The sequence below is a fragment of the Thermobia domestica genome, chromosome 1 (genome assembly GCF_964235325.1).
Source record: "Thermobia domestica chromosome 1, izTheDome1.hap1.1, whole genome shotgun sequence".
Lineage (NCBI taxonomy): Eukaryota > Metazoa > Arthropoda > Insecta > Zygentoma > Lepismatidae > Thermobia > Thermobia domestica.
Window position 1 is genome coordinate 384,822,175 of NC_137454.1, and position 14,642 is coordinate 384,836,816.

The window sequence follows — 14,642 nt, forward strand, 5'->3', positions numbered from 1 at the left end:
ATTACCTTTCTGAATTTTTCATTGGAACCAAGGCCGAACATAAGAATATGTCCGTGAGAATCCGTCGCAGCTACCATCATACCGTCAGGAGACCACTTAGCGTCGAACACAGCCCCTTGTCCCTGTCCTTCAATGAAGTTTTGGAATGTTTTGACAATGGTACCTGCCAGGATATCCCAGATGATTATCTGCCCGTCATGACTTGCACTTAAAAGCACATGCTGATCATATGGATGGCTTTCCAAAACGAAAACCTCATCTCTATGTCCTCGTAGAACTTGCTGAAGGCTACCTAAGATCAAAACAACAAGAGATTAAGAACCTCAAAATCAAATAAAATGTACTGACATTTTTGTACTACTAAGGAAATACGATCCAGTATTTCGGATACTCAATCCATTATCCATTTTTAAAGACCACAGAGTCTTAAAAACACATGCAACACCAGAAACCTCATAAGCTTAAAGCTTCATCTTAAGTGGAAATCTTCGATTTTTTTAAAAAAAATGTACCGTATTCTTAACCTGATATCATATTTTCGAGTGACTTGTATACTTTTTTTTTTATTTATTTTTTAAAAAGTTTTATGTAAATGCACTTACCAAAGGTAATTACGAGTTATTTTATCCAATTCTCGACGTATCTTTAGTTATCCACATACACGCACTATGCAATACCATACAAACAAAATACAATTTTACCATTCTTTTTCTGTAAATTTAATAGCTATCAAAACCCATCCAGACTTATATACAGAAATTTCGGTTTAATCAAGAAATTTGTTATATAAAAGATTTATATCTATCACAAACTATTAAAGATATGTGAATCAAAATCACGCTATTTAATATCTGTTGATGTAATTTGAGATGATGGTATCACATTTTGTATCCAGATTCTCTTTTTTCGATGTTTCATTTTGGATTTTTAGTACCAAATATTGGATTTCCTTAAAAATACAAAAAGGTTAGTATATTTTATTTGGTAAGATGTATTCCATTCGCTTTATTCGTCAAGCTTATAATAGTTTGTGTGCAGTAAGGCTTTTGAATAAATATATATACAGATTATATCCTATTTGTGACTTCTGTTATTATTAATTATTTAATTTTTTACTATCGACGTTTTATAAGGTTCTGAGTCCAATTTTATAAAGAAAATTATGTACATTGCGTTTGCATGGTAAACAGTATTTTTTTTCGTACGTCTTTGCCAATAATCTTGAGTTATGGTAAAAATTCAACTTAGGTACATCGAGAACTGTCTCTATTTCAAGTGTCTAGATTTTTGGAAATCTCTTTCTCCTCAAGAATTTAGATTTTTAAGTTAAAACTGGGAAGAGGGGATGTAAACGGAAATTGCAAACTATAAAAGACCGACATACATAAAATTGCAATTGGTTTCATATTAGAAAAAAAAAAAAAAAAATACTACGTATATCAAAAACACAGCGAAACATGCATATTTACAAAATTATGTCATGAGTGCATAGAACAGTAGTACGAAGTTACGCGATGACTATATAAATTACCCAATGAACAGGAGAAAACAATAAATTACCTGTATGTGAATTCCAAATTTTTAAAGTGAAGTCTGTTACTGCCGTAATAACCCACTCGTCACTTAAATCCCAACCAACCATAGTTACTTTCAGTTTAGTTTTGCTGTCAGCATTTTTATCTTGAGCCCTGCAATTAAAACATACAGTATTACAACACAGTGGTTTTCATTGGAGATAGCTCTTAAGAGTAATGTAAGGATAAATTCCTCCTATTTTGAGCATTCTATTAATATATACAGGGTTCCTACAGATCTCTTAGTTTTAATTTCCGTCTTCAACATAAATTTTCCTTGATTTTTTTTTTTAAATCGTCGTCTTCCTCCTCCTCTTATGGTTGATCCTATCTAACCTTTACATTATCTTTTCGGGTTATTTTTGATACTACTATTTAATGTTTAGTTACAAAGTAATACAGTAGACTCCCGAGTATCCGGTTCGCGACTATCCGGCCTCGTTTGCTTTTATTCTAATTAAATCAGGAAGGCAATGCGTTTCATTGGCAACATTACCAAGGCATTGGAAGCGGGCGTCTGCTACGATCCTCCTACGTGTCGTGTGCAAAATACAAGTTGTGACAGAAAAAAAACCAGCGTTCTGCTCCTTGTTCATTTTTCCTCAGTGTGTAACGGACCTTAATACAGTACGTACAGTTATAATCATTGAACTCCGGCCTATTCGACTTTTTTGTTATCCGGCCTGCCCTTCCGCCACATTAGGTCGGATACTCTAGAGTCTACTGTAATATAAATTTTCCTTCAAATGTTTATATCACTTAATATTCTTGTCTGAATTTCTATTGTTTAAATTCCACCTGCTTCGTGGACTAATATAACAGTATACGTAGTCCACGCAAACAGATTACACGGAATTACAATTGAATGTTTTGATACAAACTATCTACGAAATTTTTATTTAAATTCTTGCACTACTTTGTGAGATGTGGTTGTTTCTTTATGAAACTGATACACACACAAAGGAAACTTAGTTATACTTAAATTTCTTTAGCAGTTTTTGTGCTTTGATTTCAATGTTTAATTGCATGAAGGTTGCTTCTTGTCTTACTCGATTCTTTCTCTCTTCAAACCTAAAATCTGATGGTCCTTACCTCGAGAACAAAGTCTACACATCATAATATTTCACAATCTTTCTATACTCGTGAAGATCGGATGCATTTGATCGATCACGTACGATATACAGGGTGTTTCAAAACAACATTGACAACGTTTAGGAGGTGATTCCTCATACCAAGATAAGACTTCATTTAGGAACTAGTATGTGCCCTATCCAAATATCCATGTTTCAGAATCCTGCGGCACTCACCCAACAATTTTTATAGAGGGAGTTTCGCTACGGGCATATAATTTGAACTACTCACCAACTACCTCTATAAAAATTGTTACGGAAGTACCGCAGGATTCTGAAACATGGGTATTTGGATAGGGGACACTGTAGTTCCTAAATGAAGTCTTGACCCGACTACTGTAGATCCCATAGTTTAGAGCTATAGACTTTCAAATTTTATTTTTTCATGTTTTTGGCAGCCTATAACTCCAAAAGGAAGCATTTGTGCACCCAACTTGGTCTATACTTTTTGTCATATCTTGGTGTCAGGAATCATCTCTCAAACGTTGTTGTTGGTGTTGTTTTGAAACACCCTGTATATATTAATAAAAATCTAATGAAGGGTGAAAATAGATGATAACATCACTGCCACACTATTACAACGTCTGATACTACATTACAGAACATTCCCGTACACTACGTCCTCAGGATGCCACTGTAAGTGCATCAAGAGTAGTAACGACATTTTCTTCTTATTTGATAGAAATGCATAAATAAATTATATTACAGAAGACAACATGAATCATTCAAAAGTACTCACCCCGGCAATTCAGTTGTCATTTTCAACTGCAGAGATTTCCATTCTTGTCTTTCGTATCTCCACAATTGGGCGGTCCCATCTTTGCTTCCTGAAATAAACTTCAGACCCCGATTAGCCCACTGAATACTGTCCACCCGATCAGTGTGGGCCTCTTTCTCTAGGATTCTTTCAGGTCCTTCTTCTCCATACATTAAATAGACTCTGTAAATATAAAGAAGGTATAAAATCACTAAACGAAGGAAGAAACCTCGTAATACGAAAATTAAGTGTAAAATAACAATGTGCAGCCGTAACATCACCATGAAAGTGAATACATAACTTTATTGGTTATGGAGTCATTACTTCCGTTTATCTACTGTTCGAACAACACATTATTTATATGTGATTTCGTTGATGAAGTTAGAATTATTGTAGTATTGTTGACAAGTGCTATAGGATACATAATGACTACTATGTTTGATTGAACAGTGAATTACAGTTATCACGAAATTCACTCGAACTTCTACTCACAGGAAGGATATGAAAGCAAAACAGTGGTAAGCCTTACACTGTGCATCGTTGTTCGTTTACATACGTCTCTAGTTTAGTACATTACGTGTCACCGACAAAGATGCAAGCAACACCGTTTGAAGTTCAAGTACTTCGTGATACAAGGCATGCCTGTTCATATTTGAATTATTTTAAACTTAACCATGTTTACAATTCAACACAAAATGAATAAAACAGTTAAATATACAGTATTGTTCTGAAAAATCTGGCCATCCACTTCCCCTTGATGTATTCTTTCATACATCTGGAATTAAACCAAGCACATATTGATTTTCTTCGACCAATTAGGATCTTAGTATTATAATTTTCTACGTACATTTGTCAGAATATGGCATTATAAACGAAGAGGGTGGCCAAGATTTTTTTAACAAGACTTTATATAAGGAAGCGCATAATGTTTGAACTGTTTTCTGAAACAGTAACAATAACACAACAATAACCACAAAAATGTGAAAAAACACAAAGGTTTTCTTAATTAATTACAATATTTTGTAATACGAATCCTTCTTAAAAACTAAAGAGCCTCAACATTATCAGGACAGTCGTTCAAATTGACAAAAGCTGGGATTGCAATATTACGCTTAGGAATACTAGGATAAATTACTAATTAACAATTTGGATCTGCAAGTAGTTGCACATATAAATTTTGTATGGACTTATAAAAATATATATATATATATATTTTTTTTTCAGCAATTTTTCATTACTACTCAAGAACTAAGCAGATACCGAGTGACTGCCACACCTTATCCATTATGGAAATGATATACATATATTTAAGCAATAACTTGTAAGTTTACACATTATTAGTTGTGTAATTTTCTGGAAATTTAATTTGTAAATTTCAGAGGATTGACAGATTTGGAAGTTCAACGCTTTTGACAGAAATTTTCAATCTTTGGAAGTACAAAATTAAAGAACGTAAAAATCGAACAAGTAGGTTTAGACTCTCCACTTCTTGAAAGTTTGATATTTAGTTCCTTGGAAAATGTTAAGTGATATTTCAGTTGCTTTCAATATTTGGAAGTGTTCTCACAGCTTTCAGTAAGAAAAAAGTTTTCGTTAAAGTTAAGTACGTTTTGGTGATGTAACTAATTTATTTTTCCTGCAAAGTGTAAATATTGAATTACTTTTTAACGAATTTCTTTTCATAAGCTTGCTTCTGCAGTTAGCCTCGTGTAGCCACATTTAACACGAAAAATAATTAAATTTAATTCATTGAAGTTCAAAATCCTTATCAGCACCAAGACTGCATGAAACAGCATTTACCGCTTAACGTGGGATCCAAACTACTTACTCGGATTTCTATCACAAACAAATGTTCCCACTGGAATTGAACTCGGGACCCCAGTATAGAAAGGATTATGATAAAACTTCCAATATCTATAGTCATCTTTATTATGAACCAATTTTTAGAACATTAATTTTATTTTGTGCAATGGTCTTAAAGAAGAGCATTTCGTTTCATTTCTGTGTTATCTTACATTTTTACGTTACAATGGACTCTTTATTCACGTTTGAACCTCACCGGTTGGAAATACTGCGATAATGTACTCTCACATACTTGCTTATACATCATGATAATGCTCCAGCCAATGAAAGTACATGTGCAGTCGAAATTAATAAAACTTCGCATGAGACGAGGGTTCCGAGATTTCATTTTACGCTTGGGTTTTAGACCTGTGGTCGGGGCTTCGTGAACGAGACAGGAAGAACGAAACAACAGTGTTCAAGATGCAGTGAAACCTGCGTAACTTTTGTACCCAAATATTTACGATTTTTTTTAAACCTCTGTGTAAGTATCTAGAATCTTACGTATAAAAGTATACAATACATTGAATTGAATCGTATATATAATTCCTTTCCAATATTTTCCTCACGATCGTTATGTGCATAGTTCGCCTAGTAGAAATTTCTTTATACTATGTTCTCTATAATAGAACTGAATTCCTGAAGTATGTTGCTTTCAATATAACTCCCAATATTTTGATTTGTTGCGCTTGTTTGAGGTGAGGTTGGAACAAAACTTCGTTTTGTTTGAATCACATCACAATTTGCATTGTAACAACATTTGTTTGCAGATAGTTTTATATGCATTCAGATTGTTATTGGCGAAGCTGTCCATGCACGGGCTCAGGACGGATTCCAAGTTCGATTCCCGAGCTTGGTTATTAAGTTCGTATCCTTTGTCCTCCGCAGTAATCATAATTAGGAGCACGAGTTTTTCGCACTGAAGAATTTGAAAATTTCGTGTTTCCTTTTTCATATTTCGCGTTTTATCGCATTTTTCAAATAAAGTTTCGCATTTTGTAGCTCTTGTGAAAAAGATATATTCCCTGACATTTTTACAACTGTTCCTTTTATTAATAAACCACTACAGAAATAAACCATTAATTACCTAAAAACAAAATACACAGAATATTTCACTTGACATAGTAAGTTTCACTTATAGGAAATTATATTTTTTTTTAAACTAAACTGAACGAAAATCAGTAACTCAACTTGCTATGAGTAGGAAAGTTTGTGATAATAATAGCCAGCTAACGCGCGACATGTTCTCTATAGCCGTGTCCGAATCACCCAAAATGCACCGTTCATGCCACGTTCTACAGTTCCGGCAGCGGAAAATTGACGTTTTTAAATTAACGAAAAAGTATTTTTAAAATTTTGCGTTATTTCGCGTACTGTTAGAAATTTCGCGCAAACTCGCCAATTTCGCGTTTTATCGCGCAACGGAAACCAATGAAAATACACACGTAGAATATCATAAAACGTCAAGAAACTGAAAATTACTAAATTCTGACAGATTTCGTTTTGTCGCGCATTGCGAAGCGAAAAACTCGTGCCTCTAATCATAATATATCTTTCCAGCGGAGAAGTTTAATGTTTGCGTACGGAAGTACCCACATAAACCACCACAGCAAAGTCACTTGTATATTGTGCGCGATGTCGAAAAACTAAAATCTCCACATCTATCAGTAACTGTTGAAACACAATATTAAAATTAATTAAACACGATATTCAATTAGGGACAAATTTCAGCATTACCGAGAATACAAAATGCTGACTTCGGTTCTCCTTTTTCAATACATACAAACACACATGCTATGTACAGCTTATAGACATCTATACGAAACACCAAACATGCATGAAATGGTATAACATGAAATCCAAGTATAAAACAATGGAAACATATCCAATCAAATTAAGTATTATGCATCTGTTATATTAAAGCATCATACGCAAATACATTGCCTGGGCTTGTACAACAAATATGCACTTGTGACAAATTGTAGATTATATTACTGTCCCACAATATGAAGCACACGGTACAGAATAACAAATAGCAAGAAGTTTCTACATGTTAAAGAATTCCGCAGCAGAGGTGAATGTTTCTGCAGTCGTCAGTTTTTCAAACAAAACTAGAGAATACACAGACTGATGTAGTTGGCTGAAAAGAGGGTTCACTGGAAATAAGCTGAATTTGCATAGGCCGTGAGAATTGAGTGAACAGGAAGACTTATGGAAGATTGAACACAAAGTCTGACATCAAGAACGAAAGAAGTTAGCAACGGTTTTCTCACTCGCGGCTCACTTCATAAATTTGACCATTAATAAAATATAACTACCATTTGCGTTGTCTATTTGGCCATGAAGGAGAAGGTGAGTTTACAATTTAAGTTCAAAAACAGTTAGAATTAACACTTCAAGTGAGTAATAGGTAAATTCTCGTATGGAAACTAACCACAAGGACTCTTCCCAATAGAAATAAATCTTGTAACACACCTTCATATTGGCCAAATCTTATACAAACATTTCCGACAATCTCTCTATAATCAAAAAAGCCAATTATGAAAGTTATTTTACAGATTAATTGCGAAGTAGCAGCAAAAACCAAGCTCTTTGTACATATACGGAATCATATATCGGCAATACAAAAGGGAATATTAACATTAAAAATGATGAAACACACAGGACATAGCGGGAATGAGTTCCCATTTTGGCGCTCTATCAACATTTAAACAAATGATCTTAAAGAAAACGAAATTAAATCTTTCAGTTTAACGTCCCGCGATTATGTTCTTTAGGCTAAAACAGACAATGATTAAAGTGAATAATGATGGAAGAATTGGTGGAATAAGAAGTGGAGTTACCCCGAAAAATCCCGAACATGATGGTCCACCACAAACTTGCCTGACCGGAGATCGAAGCAGGGACTCCACGCACCACAGGTAAGCGCTCTACTATTGAGCCACCGTGACCCCCTGATAATGAAATTAGTTTTGAAAAATAATAATACTGAAAGGAAAGTAATGGAGGCCTTTTTCATCACAAATAAGAATCTCAGATTAAATCTAGACTCGGGAGATTAGGATAAGGGTTGGATCACAGTAATTAGTTTATACACCCTCCATTCCAAAAGAAACCGAACGTTTTAAAAAAACAAAAAAGCAATGTACATTTTGGAACAAATCATTTTTATTAATCAATGTATTCCCCTTCTGCATCGATACACATATTATTTGCACGCTCCAACAAGTTGTCAAACGATTTCTCCATGTCCTTTATTGGAATGGTCTTTAGGACGGCGGTCGTCGCCTTCTCAATGGTATCAATCGATGCGTGCCACTTTCCTTTCATCGCCAAATGCAGTTTCGGGAACAGATAGAAATCGCACGGAGCGAGATCTGGTGAATAGGTCGGATGATGCAACCGAATAATGTGATTTTTGATCAAAAATTCAGTTACAAGTCGCGAACGATGTGATGGTGCATTATCGTCCAAAAGAGTCTAACTGCCGATTTCGCGATATTCGGGCCGAATACGACGAATTCTTGCCAGCAAACGCTTCATGACGCCCAAGTAAAACTCTCCAGTGACTGTCTGGCCGGGCTGAACAAATTCTTTGTGGATAATTCCTTTTGAATCGTAAAAACAAATCAGCATCACCTTAACTTTTGACTTCACCAAGCGACTTTTTTTGGGTGTTCCTTCATCCGGCGCTCTCCATTCAGCACTTTGCCGCTTTGTTTCGGGCTCATATTCAAAACACCACGTCTCGTCACCAGTTACAATCGATTTCAAGAAGTTTCGATCCTGCCGAGCACTTTTAACGATGTCTTTGCAATGAACAATTCGATCAACTTTTTGGTCTTCAGTGAGTTTGTGTGGTACAAACCGCGAATTAACCTTCTTAAGGCCCAAAACTTCGGTCAAAATGCGGTATGCGGTTGTTTGAGGAATGCCTAATTCCATTTCAATAACTTTCACCGACGATGTTTTGTTATGTTTGATGAATCCACGCACTTTTTCGATGTTTTCTTCCGATAATCCGGTTCTGGGACGGCCTGATCTTTCGTCATCATCCAGCGTCTCTCTACCCGATTTGAATTGCCTGAACCACTCGTAAACTTGCTTACGGGATAGACACTCATCACCATATGCATTTTGTAGCATTTGGTGCGTTTCACTAAAAGTTTTACCCAGTTTAACACAAAACTCAATTGCAGCTCGTTGTTTGAAACTCATTTTCCGACCGATCTACACAACACACTGACAGTTGAAACGCAATAACTTTGTTGCCGTGCATCTAAATGTCATGACATTTATACCAGTTGTCAATGAGGGACTACGCCATCTACCGGTAAAATATTACAACAGATGGCACTAGTGGTACTATTTGTTTTCAAAAGTTCGGTTTCTTTTGGAATGGAGGGTGTAATTCGGATTGCACACGTTAACAGCCAAAATCTTACAACTTTCACCAGAACTGACATTTAATGCATAGTGAGCGAAATAATAATTTTGACGCAGCTCATCAACAAAGATAATAGTGAATTTTAATTAGCGGACCTAGATAATAATCATTTTTTTCAACTTTATCTTTTCTTTTAATCCTAACACCAGGTGCATGAGTTTGCTGTACTATGAAAGGTCGTGATAACGATTTGTCTAATTAGAATAATAAGTTCGGAACTTTTAATTCCCACTACGTAAGTTTTATTTTTATCAATGTGTTTTATGAGTTGTATTCCCTATTTTGGTGCAGTTTTTTTATTTATTTATTTATTTTTTATTGTGTATTCCACGCGCTACAGCAGATTGAATACACAACGATTTAACCAGGGTGGAAAAAAAAATCATGAGTTTTTTTAAAAAATCATTTTTGTTGACTTAAAGCAAATCTTTCTCCCCGTGTAATACAAGTCGCGAACTGAAGAAAAAAATTTGGAATTAGTATTCAATGTTACTTATGCCATTTAAGTGAAAGTATTGGGGTTCAATTTTGAATTAATCCCCAATTGTTAATCTATTTTATCCAAAACAATGTTTCTTAAGCATTACGGAAACAATGTAGCAACGTTTATCGACATAACACTTTTTTTCACAGAAGTTACTTATATTTGGCAGGGACATATTTTTAAAAAATCACAACTAGCTCGCGGCACGAAATACATATAAAGTACATGAATTTCGCCCAAAGTTATAAAATTTAAAAAAAAAAAAAAAAGTTTCGGAGAGGGGATCGGGCCTCTCTAAATGTGCCCCTATTATCTGGGAATAAACAAACAGACGTCCACACAAAATAATTTTAGTCTTAAATATCCATGGCGATTTCCCCAGTAGAATAGTTAACAATTTACAATCCCTATGTTACGAAGAGAAGAAAGCAAGATTTCCCCGTTACCCGTTCAAAATGGGATTTTCCCTAACCATTTTCTGCATGATACTCGTTTTTATATTGTGCTGTACGTACTTGTACATTTGAGTCTCACTGTATTATGATTATCATCTTTCATAATCGAAATAACAGAATAAAAACAGATTTTACTTATTTTTGAGATGAATTTAGGTTTAACGTTCTGCGGATATGTATATAGGGTTGGATAAAAATCGTTCTGTTTTAGAGTAGAAATCTCAACAGAAAAATGAGAAGGAAGAAAAAAGTAAAGACTTGGCAACCAGCGACACACATCTTGATATGTTAAAATAGCTGGTTACTCCACAATTCGGAAACAACCCTTGCTTTGCCGATACGCAGTTTATAGCGACAAAACGGAGGAGCAACTCCATTAATGGATTGGTACGACACAACGGCCATTCAGATCATGTAATGTAACACCATATGACTTTTTCTTTTAGGGAATCATGAAAGATAAGATTTATACTGAGAGACAACCGAATCTGAAACAATTGATCGAACTGTCGTTTGAGAGATCGAATGCAATTTCTTAAAGGAGCAGTTCGAGTTAAAAATAAGTTTGGTGCAATAGAAAGAGTAACAAAAAATAAGAGACCCGTATTTTTTATATCTTGATAGGCCGTCTCGTTCAGCTTCTACAGACATTTGTTTTTGATGAATCGTAAATAGTGACGTCATTGGTGGGATAAGCGAGAAACTCAATGTGAGTCAGCAACCACTCCTTTGTACGCAGCTGATAAACCTTTAATAGTGCATTGGATTTAATAGATTGTGTTTTGGATTTGTTAGCAGTCATGCTCTGTTGAATTCTTGAGGGAAGTTTTTGTTAGTTGTTTTTCCTATAGCATTAGTATAAAAAAAGAGTAGAGAGAGAGCAGTAATTACGTTTGTTGTGCGAAACAGTGTTTCTTCCAGACATGTTTTTAGAGTGGCACTGTCTCCCGGAGCTCTGAGAGATTCCCCCGGAGGAGACCAAAATAATACGTCTATAATGTAATAAATATAATAGTACTGTGTAAAAATAATATGCCTCGCCGAATACTAAGTGTCCCTTCCCCCCCCCCCCGGATTTTTTTTCTGAAACAAACACTAGTGTGAAGTAGAAAACACGTGTTAGTGCAGCGCGTGCTGTGTCTGCGAAGTGAAGTAGAAATGCCTAACACCTGCTGTGTTTTCGGTTGTAATTCTTGTGCAATTGAAGCTGAGGACGTAAAGTATCTTTTCTTACGTTTCTTAAGTCGTGAGAAATCACCAGATCGATATAAATTATGTCTCAAGAAAATCAATGGGAAAAAAAATGTACCAAATAAAATCACTCGTGTTCCAAACATCTTGAAGAGCCTGCCTTCAAGAAGTCAAGTCTACTGAAAGAAAAGTTAATGCCAGTGGCGGATCTAGGCTGGGGCCGGGGGCCTAGGCCCCCCAGTTTTTGAGTGACAGAATTGATTTAAGCTATTATTTAGATATTTTTGAAAGTTTTTAGTAAACATGATATACATATCATAGTCTGGGTTCTGACTCTCCCCCCCCCCCCCCCCTGAGTTTTTACCGTCTAGATCCACTTCTGGCTAATGCCAGGAGAATTATTTACACGCAAACAGAAAGAATATTGTTCCAAGTATATTATTGAAAGGTTTAAAATCCGAGCCATTGAACAAGCACCGATCTATGTCCAATTACCAACGTACAAATATCGTACAAGATGCAATTGACGGTTGTAGTCAAGGCGAGGCATTAGAGGGTAATAGAGACGATGTCACTCATGATTCTGAAGATACTGCTTTAGAAATAAGCTATACAATGTGAATTAGGGAGTGAAATATACCGGCTTGTAGAAGGAATCAGTGACGATGACTGTTCCTCAAGACATTGATTCATCGTTTAATTTCTCTGTATCATGTGACAATGATGATGAAACGGGTGATGAGAGTTGTTTCGTGGACAGCTATGAAAATAAAAGAAATTTAACCGGTGAAGTGTTTTTCGTGTTCTGGCAAACTTTACAGATGTTATTTCATTTTTACCTCATATGTTGCGCTCCTGTACATACCTTGAAGCACAAAATTATAGGGTCAGCGTTAAAAATTGCAACAAAACGTGAAAATGAACATACTTATGTTCGGGAATCGGAAGAATGCTTAAAGAAAAGGTACTTAGGTATTGCAGCAATCTCGTTCGCCATCTATTTACATATTGGTTTCGATTTTGTTGTTGTTGTTGTTGTTGAAACGCTGAACTCATGCTTTACAGGATACGTTTTATAATATAAAAACGTTTGTACAGCCCACCATCAGATATCATTTTCTACATGCAGATGATATTTGTAAGTCTTTGCAATCAGTTCTGGAAAAGGAAACCGCACTTAGAATGTACCACCCCACCTCTCACAAACGAAATGCTTGGCACTGTGTAGTGTGTAAGCCTGCTCTCGCTACTTGCCCACCTATGACGTCATCACAAAATCTTTCTTCCTCTGTTACTCGCTAACGACTGAACGTATCGCGATCAAACAAACACCATTCCTTTTAGAATTTTCAACTCTACAAATGGAAATAAATTGTAAAAAATGCATTTCTAAGTCGAACTGCTCCTTTAAGTTATGTTCTGCCATCTATCGGTAGGTAGTTCAACAATGTAAACTCTGTATGAGAAAAAAAGCTCTCCACTTGTGACAAGCAATACAAGGTTGCTTAAGTTTCTAATTTTTTAGGGAAGAGAACTTGTCCCATCCTGGTTTTACACTACATATAGATAACGATAAATTTACTTAAAGATGCGACATAATAATGAAAGTTATTTTAAAATGATATAACTTATGTGATTTGATTATTTTTTTCCAAGTACTTGCCTGACATGATGATCTGCACTTCCTGCCGCTAAAAAATTTCCTCCTTGACTAAATGACGCGCAAATCATTTGAGCTTGACCAGGCCTCATTCGCTCATGGAACTGAATAGGTTTAAGACTACAAAATAAAAAAATAAGGAATTAAATATATACAAGTAGTTGATCGTATTCACTGTCTGACTAAAGAGCTAACACAATAAAAAATAAAGTAATTCATTAGAAGAAAACACAACTAAGATATACATAACATTACTCAGAAACAATTACACACGGCTCCTGAGGATGATCTTTCGCAGGTATAGATCATTTTACGTGAAGAAAATTAAGTCCGCACTATATACAGTATCTTGATGATCATCTAAATCAAATGAGATGGACTTTTTAATTTCATTTTGATTATACAAATATTAACAGTGTAACGAGGTAAGTAAATTAGTGTGATCTTCATTGCAAATAAGCATTTCAGGGTATCTGGACAACTGCTAAACTTTTCGAGGCTAATTTATGGTAAAATCTTGCCATCTCTGTTTCCCCGCCAACTCCATCCTTCTATATTTTCAGTATGGTTGCACAATTAGTACTATTATAGGTAGCTCATAAAAGTCATCATAATTCAAAAACTTATCTTTTTCTACGTTTTACACAACACCAAGTCCCTTATAAAGACTCTTATCAGGTCTATGACCACTTTTTTTTTTTTGGTCCAGCCTCAGTGCAGCTTTACCACTTTTTACTTGGAATACTAAGTCTCCAAAACCAAAATTAAATCTAGACATAGTTGAGTGACGAATGGGAGGCGGTGGTTACAAAATTTTCACAGCATTGGCATGTTAATTTAAATAATTTGAGTTGACAACCTCCCAACTAGAAACAAAGGCGCACAAATTGACTCCGCCGTATTTTAGTTCGCTTCAACCTCGTCTGCAGATCGCTGATGCACTTAACGTTGTTTTTGTCCAACACAACTCTTTCCTTGGTAAGTCTGTCCCATTTTTATTCCTTGATGTTTGTTCTTTTTCTTCCTGTTTTTCCTTCCTTCAGTGACCGAGACTCCAAAGGAGAGTCGAAAGCTTGGAACTATAAAATTTCAAGAATTACAG

The 14,642-nt window shown here is 35.4% G+C and overlaps 1 protein-coding gene across 4 annotated transcripts in view; it reads right to left on the reverse strand.

Moving 5' to 3' along the window:
• BRWD3 (bromodomain and WD repeat-containing protein) overlaps nucleotides 1–14,642 on the reverse strand; it is a 113,386-nt gene that overhangs the window by 74,416 nt on the left and 24,328 nt on the right. For all 4 annotated transcript variants that reach the window (XM_081731956.1, XM_081731938.1, XM_081731929.1 and 1 more), the window contains exons 10-13: nucleotides 13,544–13,660; nucleotides 3,444–3,644; nucleotides 1,561–1,688; nucleotides 6–292 (exon numbers count right to left, since the gene is read on the reverse strand). In XM_081731956.1, coding sequence (XP_081588082.1) covers nucleotides 6–292; nucleotides 1,561–1,688; nucleotides 3,444–3,644; nucleotides 13,544–13,660 — 733 coding nt within the window. The remainder of the gene's footprint in view (nucleotides 1–5; nucleotides 293–1,560; nucleotides 1,689–3,443; nucleotides 3,645–13,543; nucleotides 13,661–14,642) is intronic.